The 19,116-nt window shown below is 36.3% G+C and overlaps 2 protein-coding genes across 7 annotated transcripts in view; one reads left to right on the forward strand and one right to left on the reverse strand.

Moving 5' to 3' along the window:
- Positions 1-102: 102 nt before the first annotated feature.
- On the reverse strand, positions 103-11,058 carry mapk8a (mitogen-activated protein kinase 8a). Of its 3 annotated transcripts, XM_043255535.1 has the most exons (13): positions 10,859-11,057; positions 9,118-9,286; positions 8,895-9,024; positions 8,737-8,795; positions 8,411-8,549; positions 6,314-6,479; positions 5,853-5,924; positions 4,252-4,434; positions 3,833-3,957; positions 3,227-3,290; positions 2,521-2,598; positions 2,194-2,377; positions 103-1,171 (listed from the first exon to the last, which is right to left on the reverse strand). In XM_043255535.1, the coding sequence occupies exons 2-12, from the start codon at positions 9,237-9,239 to the stop codon at positions 2,232-2,234; spliced, it is 1,284 nt and encodes a 427-aa protein (XP_043111470.1). In that variant the 5' UTR covers positions 9,240-9,286; positions 10,859-11,057; the 3' UTR covers positions 103-1,171; positions 2,194-2,231. The 3 variants fall into 3 exon arrangements, with proteins under 3 accessions (XP_043111470.1, XP_043111469.1, XP_043111471.1); XM_043255534.1 differs by lacking the exon at positions 5,853-5,924 and adding an exon at positions 4,663-4,734 and having other exon boundaries at positions 103-2,377; XM_043255536.1 differs by lacking the exon at positions 103-1,171 and having other exon boundaries at positions 2,227-2,382; positions 10,859-11,058.
- A 1,235-nt stretch (positions 11,059-12,293) lies between these two features.
- The window catches only part of ptpn20 (protein tyrosine phosphatase non-receptor type 20), a 28,298-nt gene continuing 21,475 nt past the window's right edge, over positions 12,294-19,116 (forward strand). For 3 of the 4 annotated variants that reach the window (XM_043254611.1, XM_043254613.1, XM_043254614.1), the window contains exons 1-6: positions 14,264-15,233; positions 15,327-15,487; positions 17,217-17,282; positions 17,415-17,594; positions 17,688-17,763; positions 18,474-18,563. In XM_043254611.1, the coding sequence (XP_043110546.1) occupies positions 15,110-15,233; positions 15,327-15,487; positions 17,217-17,282; positions 17,415-17,594; positions 17,688-17,763; positions 18,474-18,563 (697 nt within the window). In that variant the 5' untranslated portion in view covers positions 14,264-15,109. Of the gene's footprint in view, positions 12,405-14,263; positions 15,234-15,326; positions 15,488-17,216; positions 17,283-17,414; positions 17,595-17,687; positions 17,764-18,473; positions 18,564-19,116 lie in introns of those variants that run through there. The other variant, XM_043254612.1, reaches the window with a different exon arrangement.

Genomic DNA, 19,116 nt, shown 5'->3' on the forward strand with positions numbered 1-19,116 from the left:
ATAAAGTTGTTTACGGTGCAAAATTATAAACAAAGAATAAGTTCATTTAATAAGAGGAAAAAAATAGGGGGTGGGGGGTACACACACACACACACAAGCAAACCCATTTTCCAACTGTTTATTTCCATTTTTCCAGTTGTTATGATGTTAACACAGTTGAATTTCAATGCGTTCTAATAAGGTGGTAATCCGCTAACCCTAATATAAAACAACTGTATCAGTTTGTGAAGTCTAATGAACCCAGCACCATGATCTTATAGTTATTGTACAGTGTTTTGGACTTAAAATCAAATGCTAAGCAGGTCATGCAAGATACCGCCCACCGTTGAGACCGGGAGAAACCTTTCCTCTCCATTTTTATTAATTCTCTTTTTCTTTAAAACAGCAAAACATGGAAAGAACAATTTCAAAAATGTTCGCATAGATGTCGAGTCTGAAATAACAGGTTCATTGTTGTTCAGCTTTGAGTTACTGCACATAAGCTGAAGAAAACAAATAGTCTAGAACAAAGACACGCACTCGTTGAATTGTATACACATACATACATACATACATACAGTACATCCTCACAGATTCAAACTATACAGACGCATGAACACTCCTATTTTGCTGAATAAATAAATAAAAATTAAATCAAAGTTACAGTAATACTTTTAAAACGTGAGCTGTATGGCATCAAGTGTGAGGTAGTTCAGACTCGACCTTTAAACGGCTCTTGTGTTTCATGCCTAAACCCTTTTGCTCTTCGCAGTTACAGCAGGCTCAGGCTTCCCAGGCAAATATGTAGGGCTTAATATCATTGCCACTGTTAAGAGCACTTAAAACAAAACAACAATAATATAAAGCAATAGCAAAATATTCAGTTTTTTTACCCTGTGCACAGGTAAATAAATCCAATGGGCTAAACCCCATATGTCAACAACATTCAGATTCCCGCTTTCTACTCCGCAACTTCAGGCCTGTTCAACATTCTCTCACCTTCTCATTATAAAGCAAATGTAAAACAAACCCACTTCCCTGATATATCTTAAACATTTTACCAAATAGTGTGAGGAGCTCCACAGTATTCAATGTCACAAGTTACAAAGCACATACGTACAGAAGGTCAATCCCCAATACAGTAGGTCCCGTTCATTTACAGCACATTACATGCCATTAAAGACCTTCCAACCTGACAGGAGAAACAAAAACACAAAGTAAAACCGATCTAGAGATCTTGTTCATTTCACCGTTCTACAAAAATAAATAAGTAAATAGCTTAACATCTCTAATGGAATATGCTAAGAAATGAACCAGTGTAGACTTTTTTTTTGTTGGTGTTCCAAATAATACTTCCTAAAATATGTGCTCTACCAGCTCAAATGTCAAGAAAGAAACATTATTAAAGTTTGGAAAAATATTAGACAAAAAATGCAAGATGCAATGATACAAATCACAGCTAATGAAGCGCAATGCTTGTTTTAAGAAGATTTTGAAGGGGTAAAACAATGTTTTCATAATTATAAAAAATAAAAAAAAAAGGTGCTGAAATCCTAGGTAACTAGGACTAGGACAAGAACTAGAACACCAGAGACATATGCACAAGCACGTCACATTTCACAGTCAATCAGCAGCAAAACTATTCATGAAAAAAGAACAGCCTGGTAAAATAAATCAATGTACATATAAAAATATCTTTTTTTTTTGATGTTGTGAGTTGTTATATCTAAATGAAACTGTACAAAATTTAAATAAAATGTGCTGCGCAAAAAACATGACCCAGAAAATGCCACCTCAGGCAAGTTACGTCAAAACGTACTTAAATAGCTGATATTAATTTGTGCAATATGGTTATGTCCATTGTAAAGTAGTAATATGGACTTGTTTCTAAACACTTTCATATCCCAAGTGACCAAGAAAATTATACATTGACCAGGAAAAAAGACTCAAAATAAATTAATTTGAGAAAATATATTCACAATTCAATCTTTACAGATTACCTTCCAAAATCACTCTACGACAACGTGACAAAATACTCTAAAACGTAGCTTATAAAAGAAGAGATTTGTTAAGGAGTTCACTATCAGTGGCCGAGCCTGTTAGGGCTGTCGCTAAAAAGATGAAACTATGTAGTCATTTACAGCATCTACAGCGAAACTCAAAAAAAAAAAAAAAAAAAAAAAAAAAAGTATTAGACTGGACTAAATCTGATACCATGCCACACACAGAGAAACTCCAGGGGAAGGTGATAGTCATCTGCAGCAGCTCAGGGGTCCCGCGGAGGCCTCCAGGCTGCTGTCTGTGTCTGAGGCCACGGTGGGCTCTGTGGACATGGACGAGACGTCATTGATGGAGGAAGAGGAGGAGGGCTGGGGTGAGCCGTTGATCACGGCTGCACCTGTGCTATGTGAAACACAACAGTCTGTTAGATCACCCAAACATCATGTGTGAGTACATCCAAACGGAAAATCTAATAAAAACAACAACAACTACAAAAAAACGTTCATAATCTGAATTAATAGAGAAAATCGTCTTACTAACCTATAGGGGAAGGCTGACCTCGAATGACACCGTTTTTCATTCGTTCCTCCCAATCCAGGACTTCTTTATAGATCAGCTCTAAAGAAGACAAAGAAAGAACAATTAGAACATAATGCAATAGATGCATACAAAAGACATTTAAGGAAATAAAGTTTTGTAAATGAGGCGGGGGTTGGGGTGGATATAGGAACTTGTAAACAGAGTAATGAACACCAGCATTTAATTTACTTTAATGAAAACAGTATTGAAATGAAAACCAATTGTTTTGTTTTCTCCAAACTAACCGATTCACTAAAATGACCAGCAACTGGACACTTTTAGGAACTTGCAGCATCGTCACACCACATACAGCAGCTACTTGTTGGAGATTTAAAAACAGCTGAGCTACTGCCATGCAGCTGAAAAAAGTCAGTTGCATTGTTCATACACTGAACAGATAAACGAAGTCATGGAAACTGGCAAGGTTTAAGTTGACAGCACAGGCTCCGTGAGTTGAAAGAAATATCAATCTTTCTAATTTAAGCATCTGCCGTCAGACGTTTAACCATGCTGTGGAGCTTATTAACACTATTTAATCAGGTGACCCCTGCAGACAAGATTTCGACCGCGTGTGCAGTGGGCAAATCATGTTCGTTCTCAGCCTCTGGCACTTTCCTTTTGCATCGGATTTCAATCTGTGAACTTTAAAGTTAGAAAAACAAACCACCTTTCCATTCCTCCACTGTGTGTTCCCTCTCATCGAGCTGTTTGTCTGTGATTAGAGGAGGTGGCTGAAGAGAGAAAGAGAAGCAAACATAATTATACTCATGAGAAAAAAAAAAATCAATATGTTGAATATGAATTACTTTCTATTTCATATCTTTTTTTTTTAACAAAAAACAATCTATCAGAATTAACAGAAACTGGATGATTTCTGAAGGATCATGTGACACTGAAAACTACAGTGAAACAGAAAACATTTAAACATGACAATTACAATTATAATTGTAAGAATATTTAGCAAATTAAGTTTAGATATATAAATAATATTTGATCAGATAAATATGGCTTTAATGAGACTGCATTTAAAAAAAAATAAAAATATATATATATATATATATATATATATATATATATATATATATATATATATATAAGCAAATGTATTGCTAGAAATTATAAAAATAAAAAAAAACAATTATAACAATTTTTATAAAACGTTTTCAAAATTGTAGCCCTTGGTTTGACAATTTGGGAAAACAAAATTATTCCTGTAGACTATTCATCAAAATTACAATAAGCTTGCGCGTGTGGAAATTGCGCATAACCTTACCGCTTCCACTTCGGCTGGGTCATACCACACGTTAATGTAGGGGTGCTGCAGAGCTTCATCCACAGAGATTCGTTTGGATGCATCTATCACCAGCATTTTAGACAGCAGGTCCCGCGCCTGGCTCGCTGCATAACAAATCACATCCAGCACAAAGAGTTAACGGTGCTTCAGTTGTTCTCAAGTGGCTCGACATGCCACCTCAGCCACACAGCAGATTATTCAGGCCACTCAGTGTGAAATGATTTGAATTGCGAATTAAGTTTTTGTTCTGCAAACATGAGTGTCGATTAAATGATGGGTGAAATCTTTAATGCTAACATTTCGACACGCACATTTGCAAGCAGCGATTGCACAGCTGCGCCATTATGTAAAAAGCTACAGAAACAATGTCACCCACTTAAATCTTCAAGCAGATGTACCTTTCAGTTTGTTGTGTTCTGAATCAGCAGGGAACAGGACGTCGGGAAAGAGCTTCTCAAAGCTGTATCCAGTGTACCGCGGCCTGTTCTCCACGTAGGTTCGCACAGACTGGTTGAGTTTCATCATGAACTCCTGGGTTGGTGTTCCCAGCTGCTCTATGACTTTGTTCCACTGATCAATATCTTCAGGCATTAAAGGGTTAAGAAAAGTAAAAGTCCTACAATATCAAAAACGATCATCTTGAAAGCTTTCCGTAAATCTTGTACATTGAACCAATTCATTCTGTTTGCTTATGTTAAGTCTATTTAGTCCTAAAAGCCATAGTGCACCATGGGAAACAAAATATTGTGTTTAATAAAGAGAAGTGATGACCATGGAATGGATGGCACGTGATAGACAGGTAAGGATACGATCTGAACCTGGAAACAACACACTACCTCTGACCATTTCAGCCATGATACAGCCAACAGACCATACATCCACTGAAAAATTCAAATGAAAGTGAAATTAGCATGCAACACAGAGCTAAAAAAAAAGAGGGGGAGGCAAAATGACAAGACAAAATGAGGATGAAATCAGATGGCAAGAAGATTCATGTGCGTCATGCAGGATCTGCCATGTCTAGCATGGAAAATCAGTGAGGATGGAGCACAGACGTAACAGAATAATCATCTCAATACTATAAATAAACCGGAAACGAGTTTCATAGTGCATTACAGGCCTGACCGTTTACACTCATGTTGTGACTCACGATGGTGACTCAGTAACTGATTATGATGGAAGAAAAAAAAAAAATGTTGTACAGTATTACAGAATTAGATCTTTTACAGATTACATTAAAATCCTGATTTAGGCTTTTTGGGATGATGTGTTCTCAAAACACTATCAAGCCACCCTTGACCTAATGGCATCCCAAATTTCTAATATACACTACAATTCAAACTGGAAAGATTTTTTTTTTAATGTTTTTAAACATCTTTTAGGCTCACCAAGGATGCCCTTCTCTCTTGTAACAAGAGCAAAGAACTGAACCTTTTCTAGAATTTTTGATGAAATTAGAACAATTACCAACGAAAAACTACCAATAAAAAGCACATGAAAAGTAAAAATCCAAAGCTAACCCTTCAAAGTAGTGTTCGCCACAGAAAAGCCAAAATTACCCAGACCAAAAAAGTCACTGGAAAATCAAAACCACCCATTATAGAAATAAATCAGTGAGTGAAATGCAAAAAAAAGAACTATAACCAAAACACAACCAACTACTGTTTGATGAACACACAGCATGCATAACAAACAACACAGTATAAAATAATCTTCATTTAAATGAATGCCAAACTATCGAGGACTATACAAGTATATATATATATATATATATATATATATATATATATATATATATATATATATATATATATATATATATATATATATATATATATATATATATATATATATATATATATATATATATATATATATATAAAAAGTATATCTAGCTCATTACATGCTTCATGAGTAAAATGTAGTTTGTCGAAATGATTCTCTAGTGTCGATGATGTGTTTTTTTGTTTTTTTTTTTACTTGTACGGCTCAAGGATACAGTCCCTCCCAGGAAAAAGGATTTTGTGACGGACCATTTCTGCCAAAATGCAGCCCACAGACCAAATGTCCACTAAGCACGTGCAGCAGAGGGAAAGAGAGAAAACAGTTAAGCAGGATGTCAGGGGGTGTTAGTATTTTTGTACTGTTGCATAAGAGCTTGTTTTATTCATTAAAGTTTGGGTAAGAAATGAATGGACACACCAAGCCATTGTCTACTCATCACACACTGAGCAGGCTTTACATTTCATCAAAGTGAAAACAAAAAGACAGAATTCCCAACAAATCGTATCCCTTGAAACACATTTTGATGCTGAGAGCGCAAAGCTATTAGTGCAAGGAAAGCATTAGAGAGGCCTATAAAAGCGTGAAATGAAACCTGCAACATGAGGATGATATTGGCCGTTAAGCATGCATAGGATGTGCCAACTAGGCATTCTGCAGCTTGTCAGCAGCACTGACCATTGGCTTGATATCCCATTCCCAGGATGACTTCAGGGGCTCTGTAGTAACGTGTCACCACATATGGTGTCATCAGCAGCCCCGTAGCTGCTGTCCTGGCCAGACCGAAATCCAGGATCTTCAGGGTACAGTCTGACTTCACCACAATGTTGCTGGGTTTCAGATCCTAAACGGTCACAAGACGGAATAGTCAATTTGTCATTCTCTCATGGGAGTAAATGAGAAAAATATAATGTAAAAACTCTTACGGGAGGTATTTAAAAGAATTTAAATAAACATACTGAAACTAATTTAGCACACCATTTAAAAGTTTGATGTCTTCAAAAATACTTTTTAAATAAATACAAGTACAGAAGAAAGTAATATTGTGAAATGTTGTTGCAATTTGTAATACTCGTTTATACATTAAGTAAAAACATAACACTAATTCTTGTTTAATACAAACTAAATTGTAATTTATTTTGATAACAAAGCTTAATTTTCACCAGCCATTGTCACATTCTTACATAAAATGTTTTTTTGATTTTTGAACATAAATTAATGTCAACTGTTATCCTAATAATATATTGGAAGTACAAAAACCACAAAACAATTGCTGCATGATTATTCTTAAAAAAATAAATTATGATCTCGATTCATACATAATTGTGATCTCATTTCTAAATGACGGCGATTCACTTCTGTCTATTTCTCTGCATTCTCATTGGTCACACTCACCCAATAATAAAACACTACTAGTTCACCAATCAGTCAAACATCTCAATCCCTTTTCTCCTCTCCCTCATTGGCTGCGTGAAGGCCCAGGTATACATCACTTTGTGCGCTCCGTTCAGTCTATCACACAGCTTTTAAAGTATACTCAAGTGCGGACGAACGTGTTCAACACATGCGCAATACTTGACTTACGTTGTCTCAACATTCACCCGTTGTACTCGACCTGTCCTCACAGTCGCATGCGGACGGCTGAAGTATAGTCTACTTTGGCCTTAACACCACTAATCTCTAAATTCTGTGCTAGAATTAAGCACAGGTTCTATTTTGTTACTTTATTACTTTATTATTTATTAACGTTCTCTTATGTTCAACAACTTATGTTAAAAGCTTTTACATTTCACTTTCAAAGGAATAACTAAATTTGTTTTATTTTAAATGTATTACTCTAGCACTACTGTTTGTTTGTTTTTAATACTTGAGTACAATACATTTTGTTGAAAAATGAGAATCATGTAAAAGAATTGTGATTCCCATGGAGAAAAATCGTGATTCACATTTCAGCCCTGCTAATTGCCATTCGGGAAATATTTAAGGGTTAATCTAAATGTGTCACTTTTGAAATCAATAATTGCAAATAAACAAATAAAAACACATTTTAAAAAACATTTTAAATGTGAACGAACAACATTATTCACTGTTTTTGGTTTCACTTACGGTGCTGCCTAACTGAAAACTGACCGACAATATGGTCAAAGGGCTAAAGTGCATCAAAACTAATGATCTGTTTTCCATTCTCAACAAACAAGTCTTTCCACACCATTAACCCTGAAAAAGATGCCTTTTTTTACCTGTAAGTGTTCCTCTGTTTTCTCATTACCTATCGACAGATCCGTCAGAGTGAAACCATTATTAATCATTTAACGCTTGATTATTCATGGCTGCAAATGAAATTTGCATATTTACCGTTCAAAGGTCGCCATTCGCGATGCATGACCTTGTGCAGTGACACGAGATTCATCGTATTACCGTAAAGATCTACGGGCATATCTGCGCGAAAGCGGCACGCGGTATAAGACAGAGGTAAAGTCAAGGTGAAACGGGACTACAGCTCAGCGATGTTTACTGAGGATCACTTGATCGCTTCCCTCCTGTCGCCTCTCAACACGTCCCTGCCTCAACAGCGCAATGCAGTCCACAGCAGCAGCTGCAGTCAGGCAGTCAGGCAGGCAGAGGTCTGGCTTTTTGTAATCAGCCCAGGGGATGAAACCCCTCCCCCTCCCTCACCTTAACTGATTATTAAGCTTTTCGCTGTCAGTGCAACCTTGGCTGCGTACGGCAGTCTTTTTGTTTAGGCGGACAGGCTTTAGGCTAAAGAGCACAGACCCTGTGGATGATCCCCGCCGAGTGGAGGTGTTTTATTCCGCACAGCATCTGGTACAACAGATAGGACAGCCGCTCGTGGTCCAGCTCCATCTGAATGACTTGGCAGAGGTTGGCGTCCATCAGCTCCATTACTAGGTAACTGTCGTTGGGGAAGGGGCGGGAAGGGGAGGGACAAAAAAAGAGGGTGTGATGGGGGGGTAAGAGAGAGCAGAAAAGAAGGGGAGGGGTGTGTGTGTGCATGCGAGAGAAAGGGGAGAGAGCATTAGGGGGGTATCAGCTGGGGTCCGGCATTTTTGTTGCTGTGTAAATATGAAACATATACTCACACATCTTGGAATTCTTCTAATGTTTTTTGTGGCGTGAAAACATTTAAGAGGCCTATTATCTGGAAACGAAAAAGCATATCTATTAGCCCGGCTCGCGCTATGCTGGATTTCATCATTGCATGCAACATGTTCCGAGCCATTTTAGGGTCATGACTTACATTTTTATGGTTGACACACTTCATGAGCACCAGCTCTCTGTATGCGCGTTTGGCATGAGTCTGATTCTGAAAAGGGCGGCTTAGTTTCTTTATAGCCACGTTTCGTTCAAGGTTGTTGTCATACGCTGAGCTAAAAGAGAAAAGGATGCATGAAGCAGATGAAAAGATGCGGCGACTGTGTAACGTCCTTGATTTGAGGTGGAATGTGAGCTCTAGAACATACCAGACTATTCCCTGAGCACCCGAGCCAATGGGTCTTAGATTCTGATAACGCTTCAACACCGTGAATGTTGAATCGCCCACATCTACGCTGTAGAATTCTTTTTCTCGCTTATTTTTGTTCATGGTGAAGCCGAAGTGTGAGCATCCGAACAAGGCAGACTTTTACAAACCTAGACCATAAAAACAAAACAAAATCCACTATAATAGTGCAACTGTTGTGATATCTTCGTCACGTAACATGAGTTTCCTGCAGTATCTTTTTTTTTCTCTGCACAGCAGAATAAACTAAAAGGACAGCATTGAGTGGTCCCAAAACCTCTTTTTGGCTCTGGGCTTTATCTCTGTGCCATCAAAAAGAAAATAACTAGAGCATACAGCTGTTATAAACACACACACATAAAAAGGGGACTCGCATGCCAAAAGAGTAGGGCAGTTTCCTAATAGCTCTTAACCTGAGTTAAAACAGCAGGACTAACAGCATGACCCAGTTCCACAGAAAAATGCTTCCCCATATTTAGCCGTTTCCGCAAATGGTACAACATCAGGGATATTTTTTTCCTGACTTGACGCAGTGCATTAAAAGTAACACAATTCACTGCGATGAGAGGAAGTATTACTGAATATGTCCAAATATGAAAGCATGAAGAAATTGCGTTTTTGGATCCATAGCAACAGAGAGAAAGATTTGATTTGTGGTTGTAACTGTGTACAATCATGCAAGAAAAAAAAAGAAAAGAATGAATTATCATCAACCACTTCTCGACATATGGGCCAATATCAATACTATGCACGTACCCAAACAAACCAGTTAATCAAGTAAAAGAATTTCTCATTTTAATCAGTTCCAAATATTAGAGTTCCAGGATAATAACACTGGCTCACATCTTATTAGGACAATATTTCCAAAGAGAATAATTACAAACCACATATTTTAGTATGTATTATTTTAAGATAAATTAATATAAACTGCATTTGAGTATTAAAGTTATTTATAAAATACAGTATTCAGGACAGCTTCACTAATAAAAGGCGAACATTATTCTACTAGCTAAAAAACATTCTAGTTAAATAGCTAATTTGTATTTATCTTGATATCTAGACTATACACAAAAGGACAAATACGGATTACGACAAACTTTTATGATTTGTTCATGCTACTGAAACATTGGGGCTCATAGTTTCTTTTAGTTTCATTAATAACTTAGTTTACTCCTTAAACAGATCTAATGGGCAAATTTTGTAAAGCAGAAATCAATCAGATCGTTGCCAATTTGAAAGTGACACTTATATTTTTTGATAATATATGTATCCTTATTTATATGACAGCACAGGCCGGTAAGAAACAATACATACTCAAGAACTAACGTGTATTTCTGTCTGGTCTTTGACAGTGATCAGTATACATGCTAAAGCCACAAATAATTGAGACTTTCTTATGTTACGTTCCTGGTTATTAAATTCTATCCGGAATACACACACGGTATGGATACAGTGGGTGGCTGGCAAAGCGAGCAGCTTGACAAATAGCATTGTAAGCGATCTCACGTAACCCACAGAGCCCGGCTCATTTATTAGACGCTACGGTAAAAAAAAAAAAAAAAAAAAAAGCCTCATCGTTCAAAACAGCGACATTGTCGTGCTACTTTTTCAAATAGAAGAAAATGAGCTTTGATGTACACACACACCCTCCCCCACGGCGAAACAATACCACGCATTAAAAGCACCTTAAAACGCTCACTTACCTGCTACGATTAAAATACGAGCGCTCCCTGTATTCTAAATGCCACCTAAATACCCGGACTCTTCAGAAACGCTGAGGTGAAGGCTCTATCGATTATTAATAGCGCTTATTCGGCTGCTGGTTTCGATAACATGACCTCAGCGTATTGAAAGCGCTTTCTTCCACTGGCAGCAGGCCTAGCGTGCACTGCGGACGACATGCGCTCTACGTCACCAAACCCCCACGCGCTTCCGTGCCATCATCACGCCGGTCTATTCATAGATACAGCGTTCTATCTATCTATCTATCTATCTATCTATCTATCTATCTATCTATCTATCTATCTATCTATCTATCTATCTATCTATCTGTTTGTTTGTTTGTCTGTGAATCTAAAGGATTCTATTAAAATCTGGCGAAAATAGCCGAATGTTGATCAATTTTATGTTTATGCATCCTGTTATGGATAATATATTTAGCCCACTCGGACATACACTTCAATAAAATATGAAAATTCAAAAAATTGTTAAGCTAAAAAAAAAGAGAGAGTAAATTAATCATACATTCTTTTAATATCTATTGTCATATCAATCTGTTTTTTTATAAATAAATAAATAAATAAATAAATAAAAACAAAATAAATAATTTAAAAAACTGTACTGTCCACAGTTGTGGTATCTAATAAAGTTTTTTCAAAAATTAGTGTTTTTTGTTTACCAAGGAGACAACAGTGGCAGTGATGAGCTTGAGATGAAATAGACAGGTAATTACAGATTGTTTTAATATACAGTTTTTATTCTGTGTAATTGTCAATCAAGCTGTAAAAGTATGTAAAAAAAAAAGGGTACAATTGTTTATTAGACTATTTTTGAGATATGCTAGCTAGCTTTAGCAAGACAAAAGACCATCAGCCATTTTATGCACACAAAAAAAATTCACTGCAGAATGTTATTCAACACAATACATGAAATATGATGAAAAACAGAATGCTTCTTTGCATGCTTTGTAATGGACGCCTAAACAAGGACATATAAAATGCTATAAATACCTGCATAAAAGGCCCATGGCTTCATGGTGGTACCCTACTGATATGCACAGGTACCACCAGTTTAGGAGTAAAAAGTTGCAAATATGTACTTTTTCCTTTTAGCTTTTGTGGCTTTGGGTACCATCCCAGTGACAGCTTTCTCATTTGTTTTAAGAGTGATGAATAAAATAAATGTTCCTGAAGACTTCCTCATCCTCTTTTGTTGCTGCTCATTTAATCCAATTGAGCTCTTAGCTGCGGTCTAAGAATAGTTGTTCAATTTACAAAAATGTTTGAGGTCCCACAGACATCAGTTGCTTCTTAGTGATTAGAAGTGAGTAGTTTATCAGCAAGTGCTTTTTTGTGTGGTTGTACAGTACTACAGTATGCTGAATTGGAGATTGTACATAGCTCGGTCACATGAGGCACTTGGTAACAGAAGGTAATCGAAACATGAAGTGATCCACAGGATTAAAGTGTGTGTGCCGGGACTGAAGGCATCAGAGGGAGATCAGGACCTTAAGACATCGAATGCTAGAAGGTAAAAACTATTCATATTCTTAAGATGATCGATCACGTTGAGCAGTTATAACTTGTCCCATTTTGTGAATCTGTCTTCGTGTAAAATTCAGAAAGTTGTACGTTCTAAGATTAACAACGTAGTCCGTTTGTAATTAATTAATGCTGCTGCCATGACTTGGTCAGCTATATTGGTTAATGCTATTAAAATGCTACAGTGCTGAGTTGTGATTAGTTTATGTATATCTCAGATTGGTTTTTTCTGATATTTTTAGTCTGGATTTAATCAGTGTTTATGTGCCCCTGTTAGTATTTGTACACAAAAGCTACACTGTTTGTCAGAATATTCTAGAATTTGATTATTAAAGGAATGCAGTGAGTTTAGTGTCATCTCTTTCTCTTAGTGCATGAGAAAATGCATGTCTTCCTAGATACTAATGGTTTGAGAGAACTGAAGCTTATTTTGATTTGACATATATATGTATACAGCGATGTTGATTTAAGCGTTTTTAGTATTTGTGTGCTTAAAATTAGGCATTCTATTTCTGACAGGCCACAAAAGGAAACTCAAGGCTTCTCATAATGTTCAGACCTATGTTTACACATCTGCAGGTCCTACTTAACCTTCTTTGGAGTTCAAGCTCATTATTGCTTCGGTACATTTTTGTGTGTGTATGTGTCCAGCTCAAACATTTGCTGTTCTGACTGATCTGACATAATTAGGCAGAGAATAACCCACTATAATTACCTATATTTTTAGATTATTGCATTTACCATATTTTAGTATGTAGTCGGTTTTTTTTTTTTTTTTCTTTACAAAGATGTTGAGTCAGCCTATTAACACCCAGGTTGTGTAATTAACTAGACGGTGTAATCTGCCTGTTTTGGCACTCAGACTTGATCTAGTTTAATATAAGCCTCAAGATAAGCAAACAACAACAGACTGAACGTAAGGTTTTACAAAACATTACAGTAATTCCTATTTAAATGCATTTGGAGTATATCCTTAATATAATTTATATATTTGTTTAAATTTGAATGTTTTCATATAAATTAAATTTTTAGTCTTACCTGTATATTTGACAGCATTTAAAGTTCTGACAAGTCATTTATATGTCTTATTAATTGGTTCTTCAGATTATTCTAAATATTCTTCTTAATAGCTGTGAGACCGTTATAGAGGCAGCGCTGCAACAGTAATTACAGAATTATTACAGCATTTTTACGAGAGTCTTTATTGTGTATGTTTATTATTATATTTTAATTTGAATAAATTCCTCTTGATTTGAACCAAAGAGAAACCTGGAAATATTTTGCTGTCTGTGCCATTAATTGCAGTGTAATTATTTTACCTTGACATGCTAAAACTAGCAGACTAAAGTGTGGTTGGAAAAAAAAGTGTTGGCGAAAGCTCTTGGCACATTTACTTGAACAGTCACTATATATGTCTAATTTGGCAATATCCAGGTCCTTACGCTTCCTTATGAACATTTGATTATGTCCCACACTTCACATGCCAAATTACTATAAATCTGAACTTTCTTTATATTCAGTGCATTTGCTTGTTGTTACCTTGCTTTGAAATTTGAAACAAAATTTCAGATGCTGTTAATAGAAATTTTTGGATAATTTTTGGTGTTGGATAATATTTAATTTTAATTATTAATGATCAGTGTGGGAAATTATAAATAATGTGATACACATGCTTTTAAAAAGTCAATACTGTTTTAACTTTAACCACACATCACTTCATGTATACATCACACAGTAAGAGCAAACCCATAAATACCAGCTACATTAATTAAAAAAAAAAAAAAAGACACCGTTATATAGTTTTATCAATTATATTTCTATATTTTAAATACAAAATGATGTGTTTATAGTAAGTAAGGTATAGTAAGCTCATTTAAATTAATTAAAGTCTACATCAAAAAAAGTGGTACCAACAGAACATTCTTTAGGTAAGTGCAGATTGATTAGTGATGGACATGTTCTTTGTGTGAAATGTCTCCCTCTGGCGTCCTTTTTGCTTAGTTACTGTTAAACAGACCAGGATACATGGGAGTTTTTCTCAAAGGCTCTGGCACATTTTTTAAAACATTTAACATTCTTTAAACTGTGAGTGAAATTGTCACTACTGCAAGTCAAACCATTTAATTCATGTTCACCCTGTAAAAGACTCCAGGATCTGTATTGTTCAGGGGAAATACAAATTTACAGTAGATGTGATTTAGAAATAGATATCTTAACAAACATATTTAATGTTAGGGAAAAAGTGGCTGAAACCTTTTCAAATCTTTAAGACCTCAGCATAATTTGTGTAGCAAATGTAGCAAATAAAAGCCGTCTGTTTGCTTCTTTCCAGAAAAGAATCTGAAATTGGGAAGAAATGTATTTGTATGTGTCCTCTGAAGTACAATCCAATCACCAGTGATTATGCAAAACAACTGGCACATTCTTGCCTAAACTTATTCCTTTGATAGCTGGAAATGAAGTCAGCAAAAGACAAAAATAGATAATTGTAGACAGATCTAGAGTTACACATCACACAATATAAATAATGTACATTACACAATATTGTTATGAAACATTGGTGATGAGCTCAGAGTCCCTGCTGCTCACTTTGTTTAGCCTCCATCCTCCTCTTTCAGCTGATTTCTCTCCTCCTTCATAAGCCAGTTAGCTTGTGTCTCTCCTTCTCAGGTATCCGTCTCGCGATTCCGCAGGATGAGCAGCACATTTGTGACCCTCGCCGAGGTGCTGGAAGCCAGAGGAGGACCGCTGGAAGAGGACGAGGTGTGGTCGCTCCTGCTGGGCTCAGCTGAATCCCTCTTAGACCTGTCCTACAAAGGTAAAATGCCGACCTTGAAGTTAGTTTGATTTTTCCCGATGGTGAAGAGTGCGCTCCATGAAAAATTCAATGAATGTGAGTCTGTTTTTCTAGGTCACAATATCTGCAACATTATAACACCTGCATCACTGCTCTTGTCCGCGACTGGGACGCTGGCGTTCAAGAACTGTGCTATGACAGATGAGGTGTGTGCCTTCACAGCCCCAGAGATGCTGCAAGGCCGTGCCATCTCCACCAAGCTAGCTATGGAGAAGGTCAGTTTCATTCGGCGATGCTTTTGGGTCAGAGATTGACGCTTAAGCATGAACATGTTACGTAGGCTACATTGCACTTTCAAATCAAATCAGGTTCTCTTCACGAAATCACAGATTTTTATTAAGATACATAGTGATGCACGAGATGTAGCCTAATTCAGTGTTTTTGTAAATAACAATAATACAAATGCAAATATATAATGATGCCAACATTCCCAATATTACTAATAGCCCACATAAAATGTATTGGCGTCTGACAGGCTCATGAATATTAATAAGGTTACTTCCGGAGATCAAAGCCTGACATTGTTGTTCACTAACTGTTCTTAAATTATTAAACAAGTACTTATTTCAAACGAATTCAATCATTTTGTCTGGAAGAAAAGCAATAAATAATATAATGTAAACGTAGTAAGGCTCACACATACGCGTTGCTTGTAAACACGGCTGGAAATGCTAAAACGTTCCGTCAGAGAACGCTGCGAATAAAATCACAGCAATAGAAATAGTGTACTACAGACCTTTTTTATCGAACGCGAAATTACCCATTATGCTTTGCGCGCACACGTAGGGAGGATGCTCCAACCTTCCGGTGTGTACATATGCGTTACAGCGTTATTAGGACCGATTAGACCGGTCTCATGACTCCCAGCTTTTAAGCTTTCATCTTTGTATAGCCTCAGTTCAAACACGTGAACTGATAATCCATTCATATTTATATAAAGCTCGAAATTAAAATAAATGAACATCAGAAAGTACTTCATTTCATTCGCGGAACACACCATATTAGGTTTAAGTTCACCGAAGTTAATCTGCTCTTCTGATTTGTGGTCAAGGCTAGAAGGGATGCAGCGGCGGCTACTGGATATGCGTATTTTACATATAACGTGAAAACTATGAAAATAGAGCAACTCAAAGAAAGCTGCATTGAAAACAGATGAGCACACATCTGCATAAACAGATCTCGATCGCGGCGAGGTTCACGAGATTTTCACCACAGAATGATGAGAGCACACGTTTTAATATATTGTTTTATTATTTAACATCGAGCATACAGTGCCGGGCATGACATGTTTTCTGGTACGCAAAGCAAGACTTTAACGGAATTCTTTAGCTGTGGCAGAAACGGAAATTCAAAGCATTCTACAGGAAGTCACTAGCAGCTATGGCGCCCTCCACGGAGAAGCAAAGGAAAATATCTATAAACACAGCTGCCACAGTCTGTGTATTATACGCGACTTTGGGCTTTCAGTGTTTTCAGTTTAATGTATGTTGCAGGCTCATTTATTAGTAATAAATAATCTATAATAAGTATTGATAAAAAACAAACAGAAAAATACTGGGCTTATTTTTGCTTATTTGTCGGTTGCTTATTTGCCTCGTGAGAGTTGGCAACAGTGTCTATAAAGATGAAAAGGGAAAACTAATCTGTTTGTGGTCCAGTTAGCTGTATTTCTGATTTCTTTTTTTTTCCTCACACCCTCATAAACAATCTAAGGAGTAAATGACCTGTCAAACGCTTTGGGCTACGTTTTCCAAAAAGCATCATAAGCCTAGTAGATCGTAGAACCATTGGTTTTACTGGAGCTACGATAAACTTAAGCTTACAATGCCTGTGAGTAACGTAGAGTTCTAGTGGTGACCTGAAGTGGTCATTTAACATGCAGTGAAAATGAACTTATTCGTTTAGACAGTATATAAATATAGTTTATGTATTCGTTTCTTTCAGATAATCGTTTATTCTCTTGGGATGACTCTGTATTGGTCAGTTGATTATCATCTCCCTCAAAACCAGGTCAGTCTCACATAAATAAAGAGTAAAAAAAAAAAAAAAAGAAATCACGATTGATGAAAAACTAGGCAGCTAGCCAATATTTCACCTCTCACCATTAATCTGAAAATAACTGTTTTATTTCTGCTCGGTTAGCCCATTCAGCTAAGTGACTCTCTGAATTGCCTTCTCCTGAGCATGTGTGAGGACATGGCCCATCGACGAGCCAACCTGAACTCCATCTTGGAGGTGTGTGAATCACACCACAAAGCATCTCTCCTGCCTCCTCCAAACAAAGTCATCAAACAGCTGGTGGAGGATGTCTTTCAAGACTCGGTGAGTTAAAAACCCATTTATACCTTAAACACTTCTCAGCTGCTCAATTTAGAAAAGAAAGTATCAAAGAAGTTCATGAGATTTAATTTCCAGGTGGATCGAGCTGCTTTAACTGAGAATGTTGTACAGTTGAGTGGGAAAAGTCAGATGATCAGAGAAAGACTACATGGTAGGAATTTTTTATGATTATTTTATTTTTTAATTATACAGTTTTTATAATTGGGAAACTGTAAATAAGTGTTGTCAAATACGTTTAAGTATGAAAACCTGAATATAGACAGAATGTTATTATTTTGAATATTTAAAATGGTTAGTTTTATATTTTTATTATTTAATGTTATTTTTTTTTATATTGGAAGTAAAATGCGACATGATGCATATGCAAATTAGTTGTTGTAATGGGTATTTATAGAAGAGTTTCAGCCTGTCATTGTACACGTCAGATCCTTTGTATAACAAGTCTTAGTGGGTGTTGATGCCACATATTTGTCTTCAACGTTGTCCTTAACTAACCGTTTCAGTGGTAATCCCAACATATTCCTTGGATTATAATGTTTATCCTAAAAATTGAATTAGTAAAACCCTGCAGGTTTGACTAATGTGTGCGTAAGACAGCACCACCGCACCAATAAAATAGTCTCCAGAATAGGATTAACGGTTTAACTTAAACCGAACATGGGATTACAAAAGGTTGTAATCAGGCTCAAAGCACTGATGCTTAAACACAAACTGTAAAGTAAAGAGTAGGGATCTTATGTTTGGCTGCTTTCCAGAGGTTGCTTGTGCAACCATGTGCAGTATAAACCGCTGTGTATAAACTACAGTGGATGCACAGTATGCATTACGCTTGTGGTTAGTGATCAAGTCTCTGTTGAGCAGGTAAGCGTGGACCATATCCTGGTTATACAGAGGGGAACAGAGCTTCAGGAGAGACTCGCAGACTGTCTCTGGACTCTGAGCCAAAGCAAGGTAAGCTCATACACTAGCATTCAAAAGTTTAGTGGCTGGAAGCCTTTTGTGATTTTAAAGAAAGTCTCTTATGCTCACAAAGACCGCATTACATTGATCAAAAGTGCAGTAAATGTCTTAAATATTATTGCTATTTAAAACTGTTTTCTGTAATACAATTTATTTCTGTAACATCAATGCTTATTTTTCAGGTGCCATTACTTCTTTTTTAGTGTCACATTATTTTTTTAGATGACAATCTAATATGCTGATTTGGTGCTCAAGAAACATTTAATCTTTTTCTAAATTCTTTGATGAATAAAAAGGTAGAATAAACAGAACAACATTTATTTAAAAAAATAAATCTTTTGTAACATTAGAAGAATCTTTACTGCCATTTGATTAATTTATTCATATAATATTTTAATGACCACAAACTTTTAAACAGTTGTAAATATGAGATTTAGATGTTTAATGAATCTGTTGTTGCTGTTGTATAAATAATTGCATGTAAATTTGTTAAATCATCAGACTTCTTTTTTGCTATCTCTTTATTGCAGTGCGTTTAGACATA

The sequence above is a fragment of the Puntigrus tetrazona genome, chromosome 13 (genome assembly GCF_018831695.1).
Source record: "Puntigrus tetrazona isolate hp1 chromosome 13, ASM1883169v1, whole genome shotgun sequence".
NCBI lineage: Eukaryota > Metazoa > Chordata > Actinopteri > Cypriniformes > Cyprinidae > Puntigrus > Puntigrus tetrazona.